Here is a 25902-nt window from a genome sequence, read left to right as displayed (position 1 = left end):
TCCTATAGGTATGTAGTTAATGAAATTAATTAAAATTATTGTTATTAAACCTTATTTAAATTTAAAACTAGTAATTTATTATTTAATATAAGTGCAACTAACTTATAAACTGAAACAATTTATTTTGTGAATTATTGCATGTTTGAGATAGAGACTTGAACCTACAAATAGGATTGTAAGATTGAGAGGTGAAATGATATGTGTAGAAAGCGTAGAGATTCTTTTCGTTTGTCTGTTGAAAAAGTTTTTGTGTATGCTCTATTTTTTTATGTCGTTAATAAGGTGATTACGTTGGTTCGAAATATAATAACAAAGGTAATTACATATTATTTTATATTTGTTTAATTAAATATTTTAAAGTAATAATGTATAAAATTTGAAAACTTGAAATAAGATGAAATTTGAAAATTTATAGTGTATTGTTGGGGTGGTTATAAAAACCACTATTAATGTTTCTTTTGAAATTTACCCAAGTCCTGTGTCTTATCTGTGACTTCTGGTAGGACCAATTTACGATAAGATGTATTTATTTATAACTTTATAATATTTAGTAATTGAAACCTTTATATAAAGTAATAAAAACTCTGCTAATTGTTGTTGTATGTTGCAATCACATTTCAGGTTTCGTAAGGATCAGGAGCAATAAATGTTCAATGTTTGGTAGATCTGGGATGTTAAACGCCTCCAGTAGATGTTCTTAGATATCCAAAACAAAAGTACCTTGAGTGACCCGTAAAATATAAAGGGAGATTTTGTTCTAAAAGAACATGATACAATATATATGATATGATAAATGATATATTATATATTCAATTAAAGTAAAGACAATATAACAACAATTAAGAGTTAAAAAGATGTACCAATGAACAGTTATTAATATATCTTTTTTTAGTTTTTATTTCTTCATACATTAACACAACCAGATATAACATACAAGATGTATTATGATTACACACTATTTTGTAGTTTTCTTTTATATTTTTGGAGCTTAAGTACACACACATTATCGATACATACATGATAAGTTCAAAGGAATAAAAGTTTAAAATATGACCTCAGTATCTTTATTCTCAAATGGAGAAATTGTAATTATTATTTTAGTAAACATTATTATATAAAAAATATTTCTTGGAATCCAACATCTTGTTCAGGGCTTCAATATAGGCCGCAATGCTGGAGACAACGACATCTGTTCCTGCTCCAATTCCACTATATATAACATAATCAAAACAAAAACATTATTAATGTTCATGCTTTAAATTGCAATTATAATCATAATTATAATTACGTTGTATGTTATGCAAAAAAACAAAAAAAGAATATACAAATATGTGTGTGTGTATGTGTGTAATAGTTGATTGCTAATTATTATAAATACCATATTAGACAAATTAAAGCAATAAACTTTTGAGTTTACCATATAATAATTTACCTAAAGGTTGGTTGAACTTTTTCTTCAGCTAATAAATATGTGTCTTCGTACTCTAGACTTATAGCACAATATATATGTGCCAACTATACTAATGGATCTTTTTATTACTTACACAAACTAAGAATCACCGCATAAGTTTCTTAGATTATTTATTGGGTATTTGTTATCTTTTTAATATTTGATAAACCTAAACTTAGGCAATGATGATAAGTCTAATATAGGTCTATAAAATTATATAAGTTATTTTAATCGATATTCTCAGGCTAATATATAAGTAAAATGGACTTAAAAAATATAGTTACGCCATGCTTTTTCCATCTATCTATTTTTTACCAAAATCTCATCATATCTCAAACACACCAAATAAAAATGAACCATTTCTACAATTTTTGCTATAATAATGATAAAATATTAATTTGAGCATTGTTTCAAACCTTCACAATGAGATTCACTGCTTTGAAAACAGAATATATTGACCCTGAACCAACGGAACAAGCAACATGTGTGCTTCCATCAACAATATTATTAAGTCTAATAGTTGCTGTTGAAAGACTTAAAGTTCCACAAGTCACCTACATAGTACATATATTGACACATTTTAATATAAACTAATTTGTTCTATCTTGTGAAGTTAAACCCTTAAATCAAATAAAAAGATATCATATATATATATATATATATATATATATATATATATATATATATATATATATATATATATATATATATATATATATCAAAGTTACCTGAATGTCACCAAGTTTCCAAATAGATTCCACTTGAGTAAGTTCATTTGACATCAATTCTCTAAGGTCAGCATCAGTCACTCTCTTAATAAACCAAATATTATAATTAGGTAATAAGAAAAATGAAACTTATTTAATACGCTAAAATCTCATATGTAATGTTTTTTTATATATTAGGTTAAACTTAGTGCTTAATGTTACAAAAAGATCAAATGTGAATTAAAATGGAGTGTAGTAGCTTTATGGATCTCTTACAATGATTACATATTTCACTCTTGAAATCATATTATTATATATGTACAATAATATCCTTCATAATTTAATAAGCAAATTAGTTTGTATCAATATTTTTCAAATAATTAAACTATTATTTAACCAAAAGCAATATTACTTTTCTAATGTAGTTTGACTACATTTTTCTTAACTTTACAAAACTAGTAAAAATATGATAATAATAATAATAATAATACATTACATTTGACACATGAATACACTCTCAATCTTTATTCTCTCTCTTGTACCATTAGTTTTGTTTATATATGGTAAACCATATTTATTTTATTCTATTAGAGTTTGAAGTAAATATAAAATGAATAGCATGCTTAAAATGTTAATTTTGTCATAAGTGCAAGTTGAATCTAATTATACATTATAGTAATAATCAAACTTAAAATTATTAAAATGTTAAATACGTACTTATTGTTATTTACCTTTTTCTTGTCGGCCACTGCTTTAAATTTCCAAAAGATAGTATCAACTTCATTGTTTTTAAGGCGATAACCAAGCTGAAATAAGAAGAGATATTTAACCCATAAAATATAAAGAGGACAAAATTAATGTCATTAACTTTGTGTGTGTATTTTTTTAAATTAATTTAATTAATTAAAAACCAAAATCACTAGTTTTTCTCAAAACAACATTAAATACGCATATGTCATTTTCTTTATTTATATAAATCGTTATAGGATAGTGTGTAATAGCATATGTAAATCAGAGTATCCTGTCGCAATTTACATTTCAAAATTTGACACTTGTATGTACATAAATTGTGCCATGATATGTTGATGGTGTGTCGAAACACATAAATTGTGACAGGTTGCATTGATTTGGATGAAGCGAAAAGCACACCAGCTTGTTATATTTTTGAACAAATGGGACAAACCTTTAACACATAAATTAGCTTGTGATACATAAAAAATGATATCATGTCGTCCATCGCTTCCCCCATCCACATCATCATCTTTACCAAACCTTAACTCATCCTTCACCCACCTATAACTACGCTGCATAGCGCAGCGAACAATGTGGGTATAAGCTGTCTAACGACGTTTATCTAGCACGACATCTAAACCTTGATCTCTGACTAGTGTAGTAACCTAATCTTGAATAGGAGCATCTGCAGTTACTTTGGCTTGCTGAGGGTTATTCAAAAAGTGATCAGAAGAAAGGAACTTTCCAGGTATACCATTCCACCACTAAAGATATTCCATTGAAGGTAAAAGAAAAATCACTAATTCAAATACAACACCTTGTCAAATCTTTTTTCCTAATGTTCATGCCATATAGCAAATAAATCTAAAAATGACTATATTAGTCTTTGATCATAACTTTCTTGTCATGGATGAATTCCGCACATAACCACTAATGATTTTTTTTTCTTTTCTCCTTGACCCATTCTTACATTTTTCAGCTTTTCTTTTACAATTTTTACCCCCCAAACTTGGTTGTTTGCACCTCTCCCATTCCTTCCAATGGTAAATGATTTCCTCCTAAGTTTCATTATTTTGTGTTTGTTTATCTTCAAAGAGTTTCTGACTTCTAATTCTCCAAGTAACCAAAATAATAGCAAATCACAAATTAATCCACTGCATTATTCCCCATCTAACAACAATTTCCTCTCTTGTATTTGACGGTATAACCATAAACTTGTTCTGAAACCACTTATATAAGATAGTATACTCATCAATAAAACTAAGCCAGAAAAGTTTGCCAAATAATTCTTGAAAAATCTAAGTCCGAGATGATTTTTTCTTACCATCAACTACTCAAAGCCACTTAAACTTTTGCTTACCACAAAGTCATTTATTAGAAGGTTGAATTAGTATGCAATATCCTGTAAGGTAAATATGCACTCTTCGAATAGTATGTGGAAGGTATAAGCTTCGAGTTTTCACCTTCAACAAATGCACGAATAAGCGACGTATCAATTTTAAACATAAGACAGTATAAGGTCTTGTATGATCATCTTTTGTTGTCTCGAAATAGTTTTATACTCTTAATTATTTGGTAAAAAAAAATCAAAGAAATTAACATATTAGGACAAATAAGATAAAATAAAATGAAATATTAATTTCTAGTATTTTCCATTTAACTAAATAAAGACAAAAATCTACTTTCATAAATAAATCAAAAATTGATTTTCATCAGTAGCTTTAGATTCTACTTTTTTTAAATAGTAAAATATTTTGGAATTGCATTAAAGTAACAACACATTTTATATCTTGAAGAAAATTCAATTAAACACACATATATTTAAAATAAGTTAGCCGTCAATAATAAAAAATAGAGTAAAGTATCGTTTTTGTCCCTAACGTTTCAAGTAAGTCCTAAAGTTGTCCCTAACGTTTCAATCGTCCTATTTAAGTCCTTAATGTTTCAAAACTGACTCAATGTTGTCCTGCCATTAGGGATCCGTTAACAGAATTGACGGCGGGACAAAATTGAGACGATTTTGAAACGTTAGGGACTTAAATAGGACGAAAACTTTGGGGACAAAAATGATACATAAAAATAAATTTTAATTTTATCCTTCAATAACATCAATTTTTTATTATACGTAGTATTCAATTATTTTTTATTCACATCTAAGTAAATTACACTTAATCATATTACTTTCATTTTAAATAAATTAATTTTTTTATAATTTTACTTTTAAAGATTTTTAGTTATCATAAAATATTTGTAGAATAACTAGTATATAAACTTGCAAAAAAAAAATAATATATATACACTAAAATATAAATTATACCTTTTGTCTCTAATGTATCAAAATTTTTTAAAATTATAAAAAAATAAAATTATTTAAAATGAAAGTAATGTGATTAAGTGTAATTTATTTAGATGTAATTAAAAAATAATTGAATACTATGTACAGTAAAAAACTAATATTATTGAAAGATAAAATTAAAAATTTATTTTTATGTATCATTTTTGTCCCTAACATTTATGTCCTATTTAAGTCCCTAACATTTCAAAATCGTCTTAATTTTGTCCTGCGGTCAATTCTGTTAACGGATCCCTAACGGTAGGACAACATTGAGTCAATTTTGAAACGTTAAGGACTTAAATAGGACGATTGAAACGTTAGGGATAACTTTGAGACTTACCCCAAACGTTGGGGACAAAAATGATACTTTACTCTAAAAAATAATAAATTAGCTATCAATGATATATGATATTTTTGTTTTGTTACTTAAAGGCAATGCAAATATCCTTAACACCCTAAAAAAATCATTAAGAAATATGGTATCATGCATATATAACAACAAAAATATCAAATTAAACTCCTAACAAATTTTTAATCTCATAATTTTCTAACAAAATTTCAATACACGAATATTCATTATATTACTTCACTAATAAAATTAAATTAATTTCATCAATTAATAATGTTATCATAGAGAAAAATAGGAACTAACATGTTCATCATCTATCTAACAATATGCACAACATTCAAGTAATATATATCCACCTCAAGATCTACCAAACTTATCCTCACTTTTCAACCCAAATCCTCCTTACTCTACAGTTCTTTGCCTTTTCTGTTCTTATACTGCTGTTGTCTCCTCCTCAGAGTATCATGATATCTCATCCTCCCTCGTTCTTCACGATGGTGTATCATCATAGCCTATTCTAGTTGTGTGGACTTAAATTGTGCTAAGGTCCTGGACATTCCAAATGCATGAAATTGTCATAAGCTAGTGTGCTTTCCTATTTTAATGTAAATCGCTACAATTTGTTACGATTCACAATTAGTTTCTATGCATTATCAACATCTTGACATAATTTATGTGCACATGGGTTTAAAATTCTAAAACGTAAATTTTGATAGGAAACCACGATTTATAGCAAATGCTATCACACACCATTCTATCACAATTTATATAAATAAAGAAATAGAACATATGTGTTTTGAGTTCATGTTGGGTAAGTTAATTAGTAATTTTTGTTTTTTATTCATTTATTTAAGTAAAAATAAAGAGAGGAGGGAGAGAGAGAAAGAGAGAGAGAGAGTAATATACCTCTTCAAGACGCTTCATTAAGCCTTGTCGTCCACTACGTGCATCATTAAGTGGGAAAATAGCAATATTAAAATATGAACAATGAAATTCACCACTATCAAAATTAAATCCATATGGATTGTAATAATTATAATGATGAGAGTGTAATTGTACCCTTCAGTCTCCATATTTATCTTAAATCAAACATGATATTGAAACTTAACTCATTAATCCATTATATTTTACACTAAACATAATACAAAGACTTAATTTAGTCTCTGTCTCTCAATCTCTATCTCTCAGTTTCAATCTTTTTTCCAAACACAACTTGAATGTTTTCACAGTGAATTGTTTTATGATTTATTAGTTTATTGATTCAACCGATAAGTTATTGGTTGAACCGATAGAATCGGTTCTACGTAAATAAAAAATAAAAAATAGTCAAAAGTCTAATATTAAAATTTAAAATAGATATCTTCATTAATATTTTAAAAACAATCAAGTTTTAACAAATTATAATCAACAAGTTATAATTCAGTTATCATTAAATAAGTATATAAAATTCTAGTATTTTTTCATAATAAAGATTTTTTAATTTTATTTTCATACTAAAATAACTATTTTTTATTTCAATAACTAACTAATTAGTTTATATTTATTATATTGTTTTTATTAAAAAAATAATATTTAAAAAAGATCATATAATCATAAAAAGAATAATGATATTGTAATTAATAAAAATATTTGATATTTTTATTTATATATGTTTAATAATATTTATATTAATAATTATAAAAAATAAAAAATATAATTATTTAAATATAAGTGAATATAAAATTAAAATAATATTAACAAAATTATTGTATGTTTTTACTATATAATTAATAATTAGCATATAAAATAATAAAAAAAATAACATAACTTAGTGACAAGGAGAACACGCAAGAACAAGAAAGATTCAAATTCAAGTCAGATCTTCAACAATTTTTTCTAAAGCGGTTTAGTTGGACTAAGTTTTTATCGGTTTCTATCGATTTTGACCAATTTTCACCGGTTTTTATTTTTAAACGGTCATATTACTTGACCAGACTGAATAAAGATTCAGTTTACTAATTTTTTTATCGAATTGGTCGATCCAATCTGATTTTTATAACATTGCTTATGACTATTGATTTGAAATTCTACAATGATGTAGAATCTAGTTTTAGGTAGAAAAAAAATTGCAAAGTTAACTTGTGATAAATCAAAAAATAGATTTGTTATTATGATTAATCTCAATTAAAATTATGCAAACTATTGACTACAGTTAAAGCTAACTAAATAGTTCGGTTAATTTAACCATTATTCCTTCTAATTAACTAGTATCAACATGCCAGCTATCATAATTGATTCTCTCAACTAATTAACTTTTAATCACGCACCAGCCTATTTTATTAATATATCACCACAACATAATCCAACAATTAACAATCATCTAATCATACAACCACGGCATACTAATTGACATATAAAGCAAATGCCTTATCTAACCTTGACAACATTCAATTGATACTGACATTGGTATATTTTGTAAATGATAAAGATCACAAAAGATAACTATCAAATCACACCCATAAGCATAAACGAACCATCCTGTTTAAAAAGAATTAATATATATAATATCACTTATATGCATTTTTTTTATGCATGACTTATATGCATCTATGATCTATAACATAGCAAAGTGTTCTTTTTTTTTTTTTCACATAACATACCTAAATTTTCCCAATACAATGCCAATTTCATTGGATCTTTCCAGCCCAATAGACTCCGAAAGTATTATTTCATATGTAGCTTTATGTTTTAACATCCATCCTTATAAACAAAAAATAAAGACAGAAAAACAAAATGGCATTAAAAGGAAAAAAAAAGTCTACTTTATTGTGTGCACTTTAAAAACACGCTAGGAAAAAAGAATAGGAAAAGAATATTACGTGATTGAATAAAGCAAAAATGTTATTTAAACATATTATTTTAATTTTTTTATGTTTGTGGTGTATATACGTGTTATTATTGGTTTCAAAAATAAACAATATGTAATAGCTCAAAAAAAAAAAATTGTGGGCCACTCTTCCTTTACTTTTTTCCTAACCCTAATCACACAAAAACACTCTCTCAACCCTCAGTCCCTCACTAGCCGTCGAGCTCCCACCCCCGCTCCTCCCACACCCTCTTCGTAGAAACACACACTCACAGACGCACTCCCCTCGCTCACCCTTACGCCGTCGCTCATCCCCACACACACGCACTTACACTGATGCGGAGAAGAGAGGGAGGTCGCTGCTGCCGTTCATGCCCATCGTTGCCAACTGCGCCGTCGCGGAGGAGTGTCTCTGTCGTCGCGAGCTGCAACCGCCGCCATTGAAGCCACCCTCGCCGTCGTCCTTGAGCGCCAGTGAGAGGGAGAGCTCGAGGAAGAGAGGAACGCTGTCCCGCCATGCACCGTCGTCACTGGAGCTGCACCGCCGCCGAAGGCCCGCCGCCGTCCGTGGAGAGTCGTCGCCGTCTAGGTCGCTGCCGGAGGAAGAGAGCTTGCACAAGGGGTTGCTGGAGTGGCTCGCTGCTGCCGCAAGAGCCACTGCACCTCTGGCCGCTGGAAAGTCACATTGAGGTCACCCTTCTTCTGCCGCCGCCGCTGTCGGGGTTTCTAGTCAATGGGTATGGTGCTGTTGTTGCCGGAACCACCACCGGTGCTGCCGCTACTTGTTTTCCTTAAGTCCGAGTCGTTGTAGTTGCTGAGAAAGTGATTTGGAGCTGAGGTTGTGGCTGCCGCAATTTCGGGTTGAGAGGAAAGGTTCCGTCGGCGCGTTTGGATTATAGTTTTAACAATCGAGAACTATAGCCAGCTCTATCTTGTCGCTACTCCGGTTCAAATTCTATGCTCATTCGTTCCATTCCACTTCAATCCTCCTTACCTTGAATTTGGCACTCTGGGTTTGGTATCTTCGGTCCCTAGGGACTACGTTGTGAGTAGGCTTTACATTTATGATTGTTTGATTGTGCATCTACAATTATTTTGATATATATATATTATGATCTTTGAATTATAGCTATATTTGCTTTGAACAGTTTTGAATTGATTAAAATAATTGATTTATTAGAATTAAATAACTCATTTTTATGAAGTTTATACTTTTGGAACTATACATGAGACTATATATATTTTTGATGAAGTTTTGCATTATTCTAAAATGTTTGATTTTATTTGAATATTTGTTTTTGAAGCATTGAAGTATTTGTTGATACTCACTCTAAAAATTGTGAAATATATTTGAAATCTCTTATGGTTGAAAAAGTATGATTGAGAAAAGATTTCTGATGAAAAAGTATTATCTGATTTGATTTGATTTGATTCGATTTGATTCGATTCGATACCTTATATATTTGAAAGATCAAATATTTGTTGTATTTGAAATTATATGTTTTGAATTGGTTTGGGAGGCTCGTATTAGAAAACCGTAGTTAACGGCGGTTATGACGTTAACTTAGATGCATCTAACTCAGACTCCAGCTAGCAGGGGTGTTGCTAGCCTAACGTGTAGGCCACACGTTAGATCTGTTATTCTGTTAGGACACACAAGAGGAAAGGGCTACCCATAGAGGTGGAGCCGCCCAAGTGTGGACTTTTGATTTGATTTCTGTATGAGAGCTCCCTTATTGATTCACTTATTATTATCAACTATTATTTTCTAATTAAAATTACTTTAATGATAATGTTTGTATAGTCTCATGTTGATTATAGATGTATTGTCTGGTCACTGAGTTGCAAAACTCACCCCATTTTTCTAAAAATATTTTTCAGGAACAAATATTTGACTGTGTGAGACTTTCTATTCAAGAGTAACGGTCTGCAATGAGTACCTATTCTTTGTCGAATTCCTAGAAGTATATGCTCCATATGTCACAGGCAGGACCAACCATTCTTAGTTATTTTAATTTTTTGTTAAAAATATATAACTATTTATTTTAGAACTTGTAAAATATTTGTACTTGCTTATTGAACTTATATTTGACTATGTTAGGCTTGCTATAGGATTATTTTCCTGAGCGCCAGTCATGGCTCATTTTGGGTCGTGACAGAGTGGTATCAGAGCTTAGGTTTAATCTGTGTAATATGGAGCAAGTGTCCTATGGTAGGATCACAATTGTATAAATAGAAGTGCGCCTATTTGTACGAATTGTGGCACTATCAGAGGCCTATAGGATTGTCATTCTTGTCCTTTATGTCGTTGTTGTCATCTGGTTGTAACATATGACCTCTGCCGTTTCTTGCCACTCTTTTCCTTTCCAGCCGCTTCTTGCTACTCTTTTCCTTTCCTGCCGCTTCTTGCGACTCGTTTCCTTCCCTTTGTACTCAATCTCGACTTATTCTCTAATAAATTTAAAGTTTGTGAAATTTTTTCATCGAAATAGAATGTTTTGAGTAATGGTACATAATATGAATTGATATTTAGCCTCGCTTTCATCTACTTTAAGACATTAAATCATTATATTGTTTTAGGTTCTGTTCGATCTTTAATTGTTATGATCCGTTTGAAATGTGTGTTTATTTAGTTTCTAGTTAAACAAATGTTAAATAAGTTTGCTAACTATAATACGGATGATAGATAATTGATTTTAAAGAGACTAAATCCACAGCATGAGTTTCTTTGAGAAAGTTGTCTTTGTCCAAGATCATTGAAATTTCCATAGTTGATATTAACATTTGGATGTTAACCAAATTGAGTGCTAAAGTTCTATACTTAGTATAACTGGTTGTATGAAAAACACATTTGAGCTTCACTCAGGTAGAATCTTCTTGTTTATATATTATTAAGTGAATACGTCTCTTAGATTATATGTGATTTCTAATTATATAGGCTTGTTTGCTGAGCTTGTGGACTGATCATGGTGATTATGAAGCATTTGATGATTATTTTAAATGTGATAAATTGTAGCTTGCTTATGAGTGGTAGCCACTGATTAGATACTTATTTGCTGATTCATGTCATTTGATTAGTGATTATTACAGTAATTAACAAGTAAATGATTTTGGTTAATTATTTGAGAGACCCATCAGGTTATTGGTTTTTGCTGCTGTATAGGAGTTAATATTATTATTTGTTGCTGAATTGGTGACTGATGTGACTGTAACTAGGTGAATCTTGGTTGTTATCTTGTAAAAAAAAAATTTCTATTGAAAGGCGGTAATAAACCCTCTTAATTGCTTGTGTTGTTGTTGGAGATTATATGCCTGATTTGTAGTTATATATGACGGATTAATAAATGTTTTGATTTCTTTGATACGATGAGGACTTGATAATTTCGAATTGAAGTTTGTCATGATAAACTTGTGATCTGTACAATACTTTTGTGACACACTTGAGCATCTGAATTTTTTTCCTTCAAAATTAATTATTTTATTGACTAGAAAAGTTGTTCCAACTCTTTCAGCATATTGTTCTAAAGTTTACTCAATATTATCTCATTGGTGGTCCATTATATGATGCTTAACATAAAAGTTAGTTACTCTAGTCAGCACTGTAAGATTTATGTAAAAATGTTTAGTATTGCATTCACATTCTCAATAAAAAAAATGTTTAATGACCTTGCCTTGTTTATTTTTCTTTTTTTCTACATTGTTTTTTTTTTTTTAAAAAAAACCTAATTAATTTTTAACATGTCAAAACTATCAAGTATTGTGCTTATCATATAATCTGTGTTATGTGACGGTTTCTTATATATAGGATTATCGTGTTTCTATTTTTAGAGTGGCACATTTTTTACAATTTTATGATGAATGTTCATTTTGCTTTGCTTTATTTATGGGTTTAGCTTATTTGTTCACGTGCCGTGTCTAATTATGTTTTTTTTTCTTCCCTTTTCTCTAGTTTAAATGGTTGTTGTACATGCAAAACCTGTTTATGTCTATTATTTATACTCATGAATTTTTATTTTGCTCTGCCCAAATTGTTTGTGGATTTGGCTTGTTTCTTCATTTTTCCCCTTAAAATGCTCCTAGCACATGGTTTTAGTTGTGGTGGTACATCTTTTTATTTACCTCTATGGCCTTTGCCCTTACAAAGTTACAATTATATTTTTGTACATATTTCGAAAGTTGTGTGTTGTGTTACTTTGTAGTGACACACCGACGATTTCTTTGGTTTTTAAGTAATGCCAAGCATCATAAATGTTTTTGTCAATAAACTATTTTTGTTACTATATAATTTTCTCAAGTGATGGTTGTGAAATGAATTGAGTTGCAAATGGATGTTTGATTCAGATCTATCATCGCTTATTGGGTGCAGATGCTTTATATGCTTCTGGTAATTGTGTGATTGCAGATTATGTGCTCGAGTGTAATAAATTTATCAGCTTGTCCTTTTACATCCTGTTGAGCTTTGATTCATTTGTTTTAATAGTGAAAGGCAGTGAGAGAAATTAGTTTTGTACTTTTGGCTGGATTATCTTGGCTAATAGGATTGTTGTTTTTGTTATGTAGTTTTGAATTTTGGTGATATTTAGTAGCTGGCTTTGTATTAAGTTACTCCTTCTTACTGATGGTCTCAAAAAAAAAGGTTTTTCTTTCTTTTTCTGATTTTGTTTCATTTGCAGAATCAATAGTTTCTATTACCCCATGGTTTTGTTGATTATCTAACTATGTCGCGGATCCTACCTTGTTTGCCTAATAAGGATTTTAATTGATTAAAGAGTCTCTGCACTGAGGGTTTTGTGTTAAGTTGTTCCTTTTTGGCCAAATTTTTCCTTGGTAACAATCACAGTGTATTTTGAATATTGTCTGTTAGAAATTCTGAAAATCGACTGTTTTACTACTAGTATTTTGCCTTAGTTCATAGCCCACATCTTAGGTTGACATTTCTTCATACGTTAAGGGTTTGATTATCAGTTGTACTATTATTCTTTAAATTTGCACATCATGATCTAAGTACAATTTATTTTAAATTGTTGTATCAACCATTTTTCTTCCAAAGATATATAGGCTTGCAAAGTTCTTAACATGATCGAATTTTTGAGGTAGTCACATTGATTCATTAGTCTGCTGCTTAACTGATCCTATGTTGTATGACTTTCTTGAGACATCACTTTGCTGGTTTCAAGTTGCTCAGGATTGCAATTAATTGAAATATGTTGTCGCCTGTCGATATTCTTGAGCTTCACTAAATCCGTGGTTCTATTACTCCTTGAGTGCGCTGCATTGTAATGGTGGTTGAGTAATGAAATTCAAAACTTTGCTAGATTGGTGGTATTGTTTCCCAACTAATGGCATTTTGTTTGTTTATCAATTGGTGTATATGTAGCACATTTGTTAGTTTATTATTTGGGATTGTCGATTGCTAACCTAAAGGATGGCTAGGGCCAATGCTATGTTTGAGTAAGCGGAACTATTCATACTAATATGATGCTTTCACAATGCCCTTAAAGAGCCTTGTAGATCGATTAAATTCCTTCCTTCTGTTTAACCTTCCTACCTCTTATCACTTGACATTTAAGGTTAATATGCATAATATGATTTGAAAATGTTTTGTTGGCTATATCTTGCATGCTTGGTTTGATGTGGTGGTTATGTTTGTCTCTAAATCTGGAATTCTGGCCATGTACATTATGCTTAATTCTTCACCTTGCCTCTCTTTTTTCTCATCCTTATCCACCACATAATTGAACTCGAACTCTTGGAATCTCATATGACTGTGCTTTTTAATTATTGCTTTATATTTTGGGTGTATTGTTGGAATTTGTGTTACTCTATATGTTTTACACTTTTGGCTATGTTATTTGGACTCCAATTAGTGTTTGTAGTGTGCTTTTGAAATTTTTCATATCATTCTAATTATGCAATATGTTCTTTGTGATTGATGGTGCTTCATATCGATTCCTTTTGCTACATTGTATATGTGAATATTAAGAAAATGTACAGCATTTGATCGTTGCATAATATCTGCAAAATGTTTTTCGTTATGCATTGGGTTCAATTTGTATCTGGATATAATATTGTATAGTTAATGTGCTTAAGTTCTTTCCTGCAACTTTGCTCAGATAGCTTGATTTTTAGCCTTGTTCTTGCTATCTATTTGTGCAAATTATTAAACTTATGGTGTCATGATGTGGTTATACTTCTTTCGGATAAGGTTGTCTCAATGTTGTTTTCTTTCCTTATTCCTAAATGCATCATTTCTTGCATCAGGGTCTAGTTGTACGAAATAGATGTGACTTGTACTGCCGAAGAAGAAATATAATAGTAAGTTGAAATTCGGGGACCGAATTTCTAAAGGAGGGAAGAATGTAATAGCTCAAAAAAAAAAAATTTGTGGGCCACTCTTCCTTTACTTTTTCCCTAACCCTAATCACACAAAAACACTCTCTCAACCCTCAGTCCCTCACTAGCCGTCGAGCTCCCACCCCCGCTCCTCCCACACCCTCTTTGTAGAAACACACACTCACGGACGCACTCCCCTCGCTCACCCTCACGCCGTCGCTCATCCCCACACACACGCACTTACACTGACGCGGAGAAGAGAGGGAGGTCGCTGCTGCCGTTCATGCCCATCGTTGCCAACTGCGCCGTCGCGGAGGAGTGTCTCTGTCATCGCGAGCTGCAACCGCCGCCATTGAAGCCACCCTCGCCGTCGTCCTTGAGCGCCAATGAGAGGGAGAGCTCGAGGAAGAGAGGAACGCTGTCCCGCCATGCACCGTCGTCACTGGAGCTGCACCGCCGCCGAAGGCCCGCCGCCGTCCGTGGAGAGTCGTCGCCGTCTGGGTCGCTGCCGGAGGAAGAGAGCTTGCACAAGGGGTTGCTGGAGTGGCTCGCTGCTGCCGCAAGAGCCACTGCACCTCTGGCCGCTGGAAAGTCACATTGAGGTCGCCGTTCTTCTGCCGCCGCCGCTGTCGGGGTTTCTGGTCAATGGGTATGGCGCTGTTGTTGCCGGAACCACCACCGGTGCTGCCGCTACTTGTTTCCCTTAAGTCCGAGTCGTTGTAGTTGCTGAGAAAGTGATTTGGAGCTGAGGTTGTGGCTGCCGCAATTTCGGGTTGAGAGGAAAGGTTCCGTCGGCGCGTTTGGATTATAGTTTTAACAATCGAGAACTATAGCCAGCTCTATCTTGTCGCTACTCCGGTTCAAATTCTACGCTCATTCATTCGATTCCACTTCAATCCTCCTTACCTTGAATTTGGCACTCTGGGTTTGGTATCTTCGGTCCCTAGGGACTACGTTGTGAGTAGGCTTTACATTTATGATTGTTTGATTGTGCATCTACAATTATTTTGATATATATATATATTATGATCTTTGAATTATAGCTATATTTGCTTTGAACGGTTTTGAATTGATTAAAATAATTGATTTATTAGAATTAAATAACTCATTTTTATGAAGTTTATACTTTTGGAACTATACATGAGACTATATATATGTTTGATGAAGTTTTGCATTATTCTAAAATGTTTGATTTTATTTGAATATTTGTTTTTGAAGCATTGAAGTATTTGTTGATACTCACTCTAAAAATTGTGAAATATATTTGAAATCTCTTATGGTTGAAAAAGTATGATTGAGAAAAGATTTCTGATGAAAAAGTATTATCTGATTTGATTTGATTTGATTCGATTCGATTCGATTCGATACCTTATATATTTGAAAGATCAAATATTTGTTGTATTTGAAATTATATATTTTGAATTGGTTTGGGAGGCTCGTATTAGAAAACCGTAGTTAACGGCGGTTATGACGTTAACTTAGATGCATCTAACTCAGACTCCAGCTAGCAGGGGTGTTGCTAGCCTAACGTGTAGGCCACACGTTAGATCTGTTATTCTGTTAGGACACACAAGAGGAAAGGGCTACCCATAGAGGTGGAGCCGCCCAAGTGTGGACTTTTGATTTGATTTCTGTATGAGAACTCCCTTATTGATTCACTTATTATTATCAACTATTATTTTCTAATTAAAATTACTTTAATGATAATGTTTGTATAGTCTCATGTTGATTATAGATGTATTATCTGGTCACTGAGTTGCAAAACTCACCCCATTTTTCTAAAAATATTTTTCAGGAACAAATATTTGACTGTGTGAGACTTTCTATTCAAGAGTAACGGTCTGCAATGAGTACCTATTCTTTGTCGAATTCCTAGAAGTATATGCTCCATATGTCACAGGCAGGACCAACCATTCTTAGTTATTTTAATTTTTTGTTAAAAATATATAACTATTTATTTTAGAACTTGTAAAATATTTGTACTTGCTTATTGAACTTATATTTGACTATGTTAGGCTTGCTATAGGATTATTTTCCTGAGCGCCAGTCATAGCTCATTTTGGGTCGTGACACAATATATGGGATAAAATCCAAATTAGAAATAAAAAGCTTGATGATTGTATTATATATTTCATGTCAGAAAAATAAATATAAAAATACTTTGTTAATGGAGTATAAAAAGAAAAAAAATGGAGTTTTTGAAACAACATTATAACTTTTCTTTTGTCATCAAATTTTGATCTTGAAATATTAAAATAAATTTTTTTATGTCTAGCTAGTGAAATAAATCGAAGTATTCTAAGCATAGACAATGCTAAATTCATAGTCTGAGTTATAAATTTCAATAATTCTTTTAGGGTTAATTAATTATAGTAGTCCTTTTTATATATAGGTCTAGCAAAATTTGTCGTCATCTATTTATATTCATGTAAAGTACATTGATCTTTCTACCTAAATTTGTTTTAAAATAAATTCATCTTTTTCAGAAATATTTAATATTAAATTTTTATAAAATATAAATATATTGAATATAATAATATTTTTTATGAAAGACCAATATATGTTCTAAAAAAAATAAAAAAGATTTGAACTAAACTTCACTATACCTAAGAGATTAGAGTGTAATTTGGCCATATATTTAACATCATCATACTAACCTGATGAATACCACTTTCATGAATAAACGCATTAGCACCTACAAGAGCCTTGTGTGGTTGTAAATGCATATTGGTGTACTCTTCAACCTACAAACAAAGATTGTATCGTAAAAAAACTCAATTTAAATATAAAAGAGTCAGAAAATTAGCAAAATTTAAACATTAGTTTGAGATTTAAAACCATCTTGCTTGTATTTAATATATGCTCTGTGTTGATTGTTGTATATAAACCATCAAAGACATCAAGTCCGCTGCATTTTAAGGCCATCACAACCTTACAAAAATAAATTGATAAATAAATTAGTTACTGAATGCATATTAGCTATGAGATAAGATAATGTTACAAATTTAACATTGCTATGATATTCTCTCTGGTATTTGATTAAGAAATAACTATGTACATCTAAAAAATTTCTCAATATATATATATATATATATATATATATATATATATATGTTAGATTTTACTTTGAATAATATATCATGTTTACTAATTAATGGATGCATTGTAAATTTTTTTCACACAATTGTAATACACACCTCTTCTAGTGCAGCATTACCAGCCCTTTCTCCAATTCCATTCATTGTTACTTCCAATTGTCTTGCACCAGCACGTGCACCCTGAAATAGGTTAATTCTATATAAATTAAAATTGTATTTTTATTATCTAAGTAATTAAATGGATTAAATAAACTTTTAATCTTTAAAATAATTTATTTTAAAAAAGTATTTAGTCCTCTTTTTTTTTTTATCTTGTTTAGCATTTATCGTCAACATCTTTTATTATAGTCATGTAGTGGCTATGCGAGTGAGTGGTTTTAGAGAGTGAAGACCGGGTGGATTGGCGGATCTCAAGCATGCATGGCTTCTTCCAAATAGCAAGGGGTGAAGAGCAAAGCTGTCTCCATTGCGGTGCCGATTTTCACTGCCACTATCAAAAACGGACATAAGAGGTTGCGCCCTTTTTCTTTGCAAAATTTGCCGTCGACTCCGGACTGACTTGGCGACACCAGCAAGCAACAAATCAGCGAATTAGAAGGGTTGTCAGTGGAGGGACACAGACAAACCGGGCAACAACTGGATAAGGACAAGCTAGTCTCAGGGGGATATGATGGTGGATCGTCATCATCTTGTTAGGGACTTCGACTAAGGTTGGTCCTTTTTACAATACAATTGTTTTATGGATTATTTAAATTTAAGCTTTCTATTTTGGAATATTAGAGGGGCCTCTAATAAATTGGCCCGAGTTCATAGTAAGGAGTTAGTGAATAAATTTCATCCTACTTTTTTCATTCTGTTTGAAACTCATATTCCTTTTCTAGAGGATGAAATCTTTTTGGAATAATCTAGGTTACCAGGGTGTTGGTATTGTTGAGGCTAATGGCCATAGTGGGGGTATCTGGGTTCTATGTTCTAATTCAAATATTTCTGTGAGAGTATTGGATGTAGTTGATCAATGTATCAGTTTTGAAATCACTATGGGCAATACTTCTAGTTAATGCAGTGCGGTGTATGCTAATCCGCATATACATCGACGTAAAAAACTGTGGGGTGACTTGATAAGGGTTGCTAATATAATCCACGGACCTTGGAAGGACCTTGGATTGTGTTAGGGGACTTTAATGATGTTCTGTTGCAGAGTGAAGTTAGAGGGAGGCAGTTTAGACTTGCCAAAGCAGAACAATTTGCGAAAACATTGGAGGATTGTGCGTTGTTTGATATGGGGGCTATTGGGAGAAGATTCACTTGGTACAGGAAGGTGAAAGGTGGGGTGCAGGTGGCTAAGAAGCTTGATAGAACAGTCATCAACCAGGACTGGCGACTAATGTTTCCGGAGGCTTATACTGAGGTGCTAGCGCGCCTTCACTCTGATCATTGCCCGTTGTTCACTAGGTGCAAAATGACAGAGAGGGCTACCAAAGGCCATCGTCCGTTCAGATTCCAGGCTGCATGGATGACTCATCCTCTTTTTAGGAATGTTGTTCATACAGGTTGGAATAAAGGAGCTCCGGATGTGGTCAAATGTTTGTTAGAGGTTCAAAAAGATGCAACTCACTTCAATAAAAAGGATTTTGGCAATATTTTTGTTAAAAAAAGGGAGTTGGAGAGGTTTTTGAATGACGTTTAGATTACTCTGGAGAGTTGGGAGGATCAACAGCTTAGGATCAAAGAGCTAGTTTTGCATCAGGAACTGAATGTTGTCCTTCTTCAAGAAGAGCTGTTGTGGTATCAAAAATCTAAAGAACAATGGGTGAGATGTGGAGACAGAAATACAAAAAATTTTCATCTGCAGACGGTTATCAGCAGAAAGAGGAACAAAATTCATGGGTTGTTTTTGGAGGATGGGTCTTGGGCCACGGAGACTTCGACCCTAGAAATGACGGCAAATTCTCTCTTTCAAAAACTCTTTTCTACAAGGGAGGATATTGACCTAGACGTTATAGGGCCTTTTCCTTGCCCGTCTCTTAGTATTGAGGCTTGTCAAAAGCTAGTGGAACCAGTGACGTCTGAAGAGGTTTAAAGAGCTGTGATGTCCATGAGTTCGTTTAAAGCCCTAGGGCCAGATGGATTTCAAGCAATTTTCTATAAAGAGTTATGAGACTCTCTTAGCAATGATGTGCGTGGACTGGTCAAGCGAGCCTTTGAAGGTGAGCCAATGAATGCGGCTATTTTCGATACTCTCGTTGTTCTAATTCCTAAAGTGGAAGTTCCCTCTTCCTTACGGGAGTTTCGGCCTATTAGCTTATGTAATGTAATTTATAAAATTATCACAAAAGTTCTAGTTAACAGGTTCAGACCTTTTCTGTCGAAGATCATTGGTCCTTTGCAAGGAGGGTTCATTCCAGGAAGAGGAACCACAGAGAATATTATCATTGCTCAAGAGATTATGCACTTCATGAGGAACACCAAGTCTCAAAAAGGTACCATGGCGTTCAAGATTGATTCTAGAAAAAGCTTATGACAGGATAGACTGGAGTTTTTTTTGGAAGCTATTTTGGTCCGATTTGGATTTCCAAAGGCTACCATTAATCTTATATTGAATTGTGTGACTTTCTCTTTGTTGGTAGTTTTGTGGAATGAGAATAGGCTCCAAAATTTTAATCCAAAGAGAGGGTTGAGGTAAGGAGATCCCATGTCTCCTTATCTATTTGTACTCTGTTTGAAAATGCTTGCCTGCTTTATCTCTCATAGAGTTTCCCAAGGTTTGTGGAACCCGGTAGCGGTTTCTAGGAACGGACCATGACTCTCTCATTTGATGTTTGCAGATGATCTTTTGCTTTTCTGTAAGGCATCGAAAGCTCAAGTAATAGAGGTTATGCATTGCCTGGACTTGTTTTCTAGAGCGTCAGGTTTGAAGATAAATCTTCATAAGTCAAAGGCCCAGTGTTCCAAGGGGGTGTCGGAGAGGAGAAAAGAGGTTCTCTCAGGGGTCTCTAATATCCGGTTTTGCAATGGTTTGGGTAAATACCTGGGAATCAACATTGGTCATGCCAGAGCTTCCAGGAAGATGGCTCAGGAGGTTATTGAAAAAATTTCGAAGAAGCTCTCCAGTTGGAAAGGATGCTTGCTGAATAAAGCAGGGAGGCTTTGTCTTGTTAAATCGGTTATGGCCTCTATCCTGGTTTATAAAATGCAAATTTCTCTTCTTTGGAAGTATGCATGTAATAAAATTGATTCTTTGATGAGACAGTTCTTGTGGAAAGGCCAAGCGACCGGCAAAGGGCTGCCTCTGGTTAGGTGGGAGGTCGCCATAACTCCTAAAAGGGCAGGAGGATTGGGTATTAGGGATACTTCCTGTGCTAACGTGGTACTTCTTAAAAAGTTGGTATGGGATTGTCTAAATAATAGTGAGAAGTTGTGGGTGCAGGTTCTGAAGCATAAATATCTCAGGAATCAATCTGGTATGAACGAAAACAGTAGAAATTCTTCATCGGCTACCTGGAAAAACATTGTTAGTGCCTATGAGCATCTCAAGGAAGGGATTCATTGGAATATTGGAGATGTCCACAAATTAGTTTGGTATGATGAGTGGACTCATTTTGTTAAGCTTTGCAATCTTGTTCCTTATGTATATATTTTTAAATCAGATATCATAGTGGCTGACTTGTGGAAAGGGGTGTCTTGGGAGGTAGATAGTCTTACCACGCCTATTCCACATGAGATTAAGCAGTTTATTTGTAGTATGAGATATCCTAGTTCGACTGAGTTGGAGCCACAGTGGGAGTGGTGGCCTGCAGCAACAAAAAAGTATAGTGCAAGGGAGGGTTATAGATGGTTATTAGAGAAAACATTAAATTGGAATGCCAATAGTAACTGGAACTGGTTGTGGAATACAAACATTTCGGAGAAGTTCAAATTTACTATGTGGCTTGGCTTACATGATGCTCTACCAACTGAGACCTTTCGATTCAAGCGGCATTTAGCTTCTTCAGATATGTATAAGAGATGTAACAAGGCGCAAGAGACTATGGAGCATTGCCTTAGAGACTGTGAACGATCAAAGGCAATTTGGCATATGTTGGATCCTAGTATCCTGGTCTTGAAGAGTGGTTTCAGAAGGCCTTGGCTAATAATGAGGGGTCTTTTGGTGTAGGACTTTGGTGGGTATGGAGACATAAGTGCAATGACATACTCAATACTGACAACCCTTAGACAGACCACAAGGTTGTTGCCTTGGCCAGAATTACCGCCAAATACTTACAAGTTTACAAGAATCGAAACAATGCCTTTAGGTCTCTCTGAAATTGCCTGTGTTGGGAACCACCGGTAGGCAACATTTTTAAAGTCAATTGTGATGCAAGCTTGTATCTGGATTCAAATTTAGCGGAATTTGGGTGTATTATTAGAGATTCTAAGGGATATTGGATCTCGGGTTGCTCTGGAAGCATTCCCCCCTGGTCTATCATCAGATGTGAATTATTTGCTGCTTAGAGGGGGATGATTTTAGCTTGGGATTGCGGTTTGAGGGATATTATATGTGAAATGGATTGCCTTGACATTCTGCCCATCATGCATGAGCTTACATGTGGGTATTCATCTGAAGTAACAAATTTGGTTCACAAGATTCATGAGCTTTTATCTCGTCCTTGGCTTGTTCACGTTGAGTGGGTGTCCTGAGAAGCAAATAGAGTTGCGAATTGGATGACTAGATATGGTGCCAAGAGTAACTCTAATCATGTTATTTGGTCTGAGCCTTGTGTTGATCTCCAGCAAATCATTTGCTCGGATATAGGATAGTGTTTATTTTGTTTCTTTCCATGTTTAGACACACACAAAAAAGTATAAGAAGAGTTTTACAAATACTAATTAATTTGGACTTAAATCATTTGTTTATATATTTGGAAAGGATGTAAGTATGTTAAATTTGTCAACGAGTTATAGTTCAAATGGCATAGTTTTGCATCCTTACTTGATCTCGAGTTTAAGTATCACTCCTAATTTAAAAAAAAAAAAGAAAGAAGTATGTTGAATTTTGAAAACCATATTTTTTACATTAAAATACGACAACATTTCCAAAATTACCTAAAATAGACTTTTTATTTATTTATTTTGTAATATCAATATATACAAAAATTTTGAAAAGTCAAAAACTTATTTAAAACTAACTAGATTAATATTTGTTATATATGCATGGTTATTACCATTATTGTGTTAGCAACAGCTAGTCCAAGATCATTGTGACAATGTGTTACAATAACAACATTTTCAATTCCATGAGTATTAGTTTTTATATCTGCAATTAATTTTCCAAATTCCCATGGCATTGCTATACCAACGGTGTCAGGTATGTCAATAGTTGTTGCTCCAGCTTTTATAACTTCTCCAAGAATTTCATAAAGGAACTCCTTCTCTGATCTGATTACATAACAATTGAATTAATAATTCATATTAAAATATCTAAAAGAAAATTCACTTCAATAATACCCAATTTGTTATGTCCACCGCCTTTTATTAATTTTTATTAATCTTCTTCAAAGTTAGGTGGTAGTAATAATGTTGAGAGAAGAGTGAAGAAATCTTCTACAGCAAATAACAAATACTTGCACCTACAATTTCCAGAAGGGGGCATGGTTAAAGCACAGTGGACACAACCTAATATTTGAAAAATGGAAAAAAGTTGCAACCATTATTAATTAATTATGCATTTAGATAACAATTCTTAATTACTGCAAATGTTGGCTACCTAGCAACACTTATCAAGAGAAGATGCATCTAAACACAAGAATTTAGATGTATACGGTTTAAATGAACATTGTTAGTGCCTATATTATTATTTATTAAAATAAAAATATTTTAAATTTTTATATAATTAAAAAAATAATATAAAATTAATTTATATTTTAATATTAATAAAATATTAAAATATATTTATAATTTATTTAAAAATATTTTATATTATATATATATATATATATATATATATATATATATATATATATATATATATATATATATATAAATCTTATAAAAATAAAAAATTTGTATGTCTCATGTCTCGTAGCATGTCCTTTTTCTAATTGTTTGTGTGCCTGCATCGATCATAGCTTTTTTTTTTTCCTTCTTTCCCCAAAAGATACGTGTATAGAACTGGAATTTCCAACATTTTCTTTTATTTAGATTTACGTGTTTTTTTTCTTTTATTTGGACTTTTCTTCATTTTGTTTCCAAGATAATAAATCCTGATATGATATCCAACGGATATATGGCTACAAAAACATGGTGCACTGTTAGTTGGTGAAAGAAACCTTAGCATCAAGAACGGAAGCAGGAAACAAGAACCATAAATAATTTAAAAAGCAATAAAATAATTAATTAAAATAAAAAATAATAATTAAACCTGGCAGCATCTTCAGGAACAAATTGGACATCATCACAGCCCAAAGACCGTGCAAACATGACCATTCTGCATGCAATATCAAGAACCTCTTCCTTCGTCTTCTTAAGCTTGTGCTTCATGTGGATCTCGCTAGTGGCGATGAACGTGCTGATCCTTGGCCTCTTTGCGCCCTTTACGGCTTCCCAAACTATTTCTATGTCCTTCTCATTGCATCTCGCAACACCGGCGATGACAGGCACGTACCCATCATCATCAACGTTGCTTCCTACCTACATGTTTTTGAACAATTACTAATGAATATTGAATATTTTCTTTTAATTTTCTGTTCATTTTTAGGTACGAATTCGAAAAAAATAATAATAATGGTGGACAACAAGTAATCATATTGTTCCCTTTAATTTGGATCTGAAGCCTGCACATATATACCACGCACTTTCATATATAATTTTTTTTAACATTTTCTATCTTTTATATTAAAAGTAATTCATAAGATATGGAAAAAATAAAAAATATATCTAAAATTTCTTAAACATTGTACAAGTATTTTTTAATTTTTCTAAATCTTTTAAAACTTGAAAATTTAGTATAATAAATTAATAATGTCATAATTAACTGTTTCTTCTAAATATTTAAATTATTAATTGAAATTATATGAATGATTTCATAAAAAAAAATAGAATATTTACTGTATTGGTTATCGTATCAGTCATTATAATATACAGCGCGTATCTATGAAATTAACTAAATTTTTATGTTAAGAATAAGGTTGGACACAGATCCGTGATAGTATTTAGGTGTGTCCAAACATTTTTTAGTTTTTATTAACACGCATGTCTGATAAGTGAAGTGTCAGATGAACGTCGATGAGTGTCCTATCCGACACTTGATATGACAACTCATCTTCGTAGAGACAAATCGTAAGTAGTCTCGGTACCTAACCGTATTAATTCAACCATTAAAAAACTAATAATAAATATTAAATATTTTTTATTTATTTTGTTAAAATTAAATTCTTTTTAAATTGTTTGAAAAAACTGAATTAAAATGTAGAGTTTTGTGTTTATTAAAATTTAAATAATAAATTATCATTATTATTATTTATTAATTAAAAAATTGAAAAAAATGAATACTAAATTACTAATGGTTCCTTGGAGATGTTTCTTATAATTATTTCCTACCTCTTGTGCTATCATCTTTACGGCAGCAAAGTCATCCTTGGACGAACAGGGAAACCCTGCTTCAATAACGTCCACGCCAAGCTTCGCAAGCTGGCGGGCGATGTTGAGCTTCTGATGGGGAGTCATAGCGGCGCCGGGGGACTGTTCGCCGTCACGGAGGGTGGTGTCGAGGATGCGGACATAATTAGGATCAGGAATGTGATTGGGTTTGTAGTGTGGGCGCATTTGATTACCACTATTGTTTCCCGTTTCAGAAGAAAAAGATATGCATGCCATGATTGTGTATTTTACTATTTTTCTTCAAGAATGAATGAAATCAAATACACACAAACATATCATGTATATATATATGTGGGCAGCAAGAGCTGATAGCTGCTCTTACGAATACGTGCTTCGCGTGCTAATATAATTTATGAAGATATTTGGCTGAGTTACGTGTTATAATTTTGTTTTTAATGTTCAATGATGTTTTAATAAG

The 25902-nt window shown here is 32.4% G+C and overlaps 1 protein-coding gene across 1 annotated transcript; it reads right to left on the bottom strand.

Moving 5' to 3' along the window:
• Window positions 1-1097: 1097 nt before the first annotated feature.
• Window positions 1098-25649, bottom strand: LOC107627514 (2-isopropylmalate synthase 1, chloroplastic-like). Its single transcript, XM_088506008.1, has 13 exons — window positions 25425-25649; window positions 24247-24515; window positions 23051-23264; window positions 17949-18029; window positions 17590-17682; window positions 17405-17495; window positions 8213-8312; window positions 6480-6513; window positions 2889-2963; window positions 2179-2262; window positions 1867-2004; window positions 1433-1515; window positions 1098-1209 (listed from the first exon to the last, which is right to left on the bottom strand). The coding sequence occupies exons 1-13, from the start codon at window positions 25647-25649 to the stop codon at window positions 1098-1100; spliced, it is 1599 nt and encodes a 532-aa protein (XP_088362134.1).
• Between the last annotated feature and the right edge of the window lie 253 nt (window positions 25650-25902).

Source organism: Arachis ipaensis, chromosome B2, assembly GCF_059453495.1.
Source record: "Arachis ipaensis isolate K30076 ecotype BB chromosome B2, ASM5945349v1, whole genome shotgun sequence".
In the NCBI taxonomy this organism is placed as follows: Eukaryota; Viridiplantae; Streptophyta; class Magnoliopsida; order Fabales; family Fabaceae; genus Arachis; species Arachis ipaensis.
The sequence above is the reverse complement of the archived record's forward strand: the minus strand, read 5'-3'. Positions and strand labels throughout refer to the sequence as shown.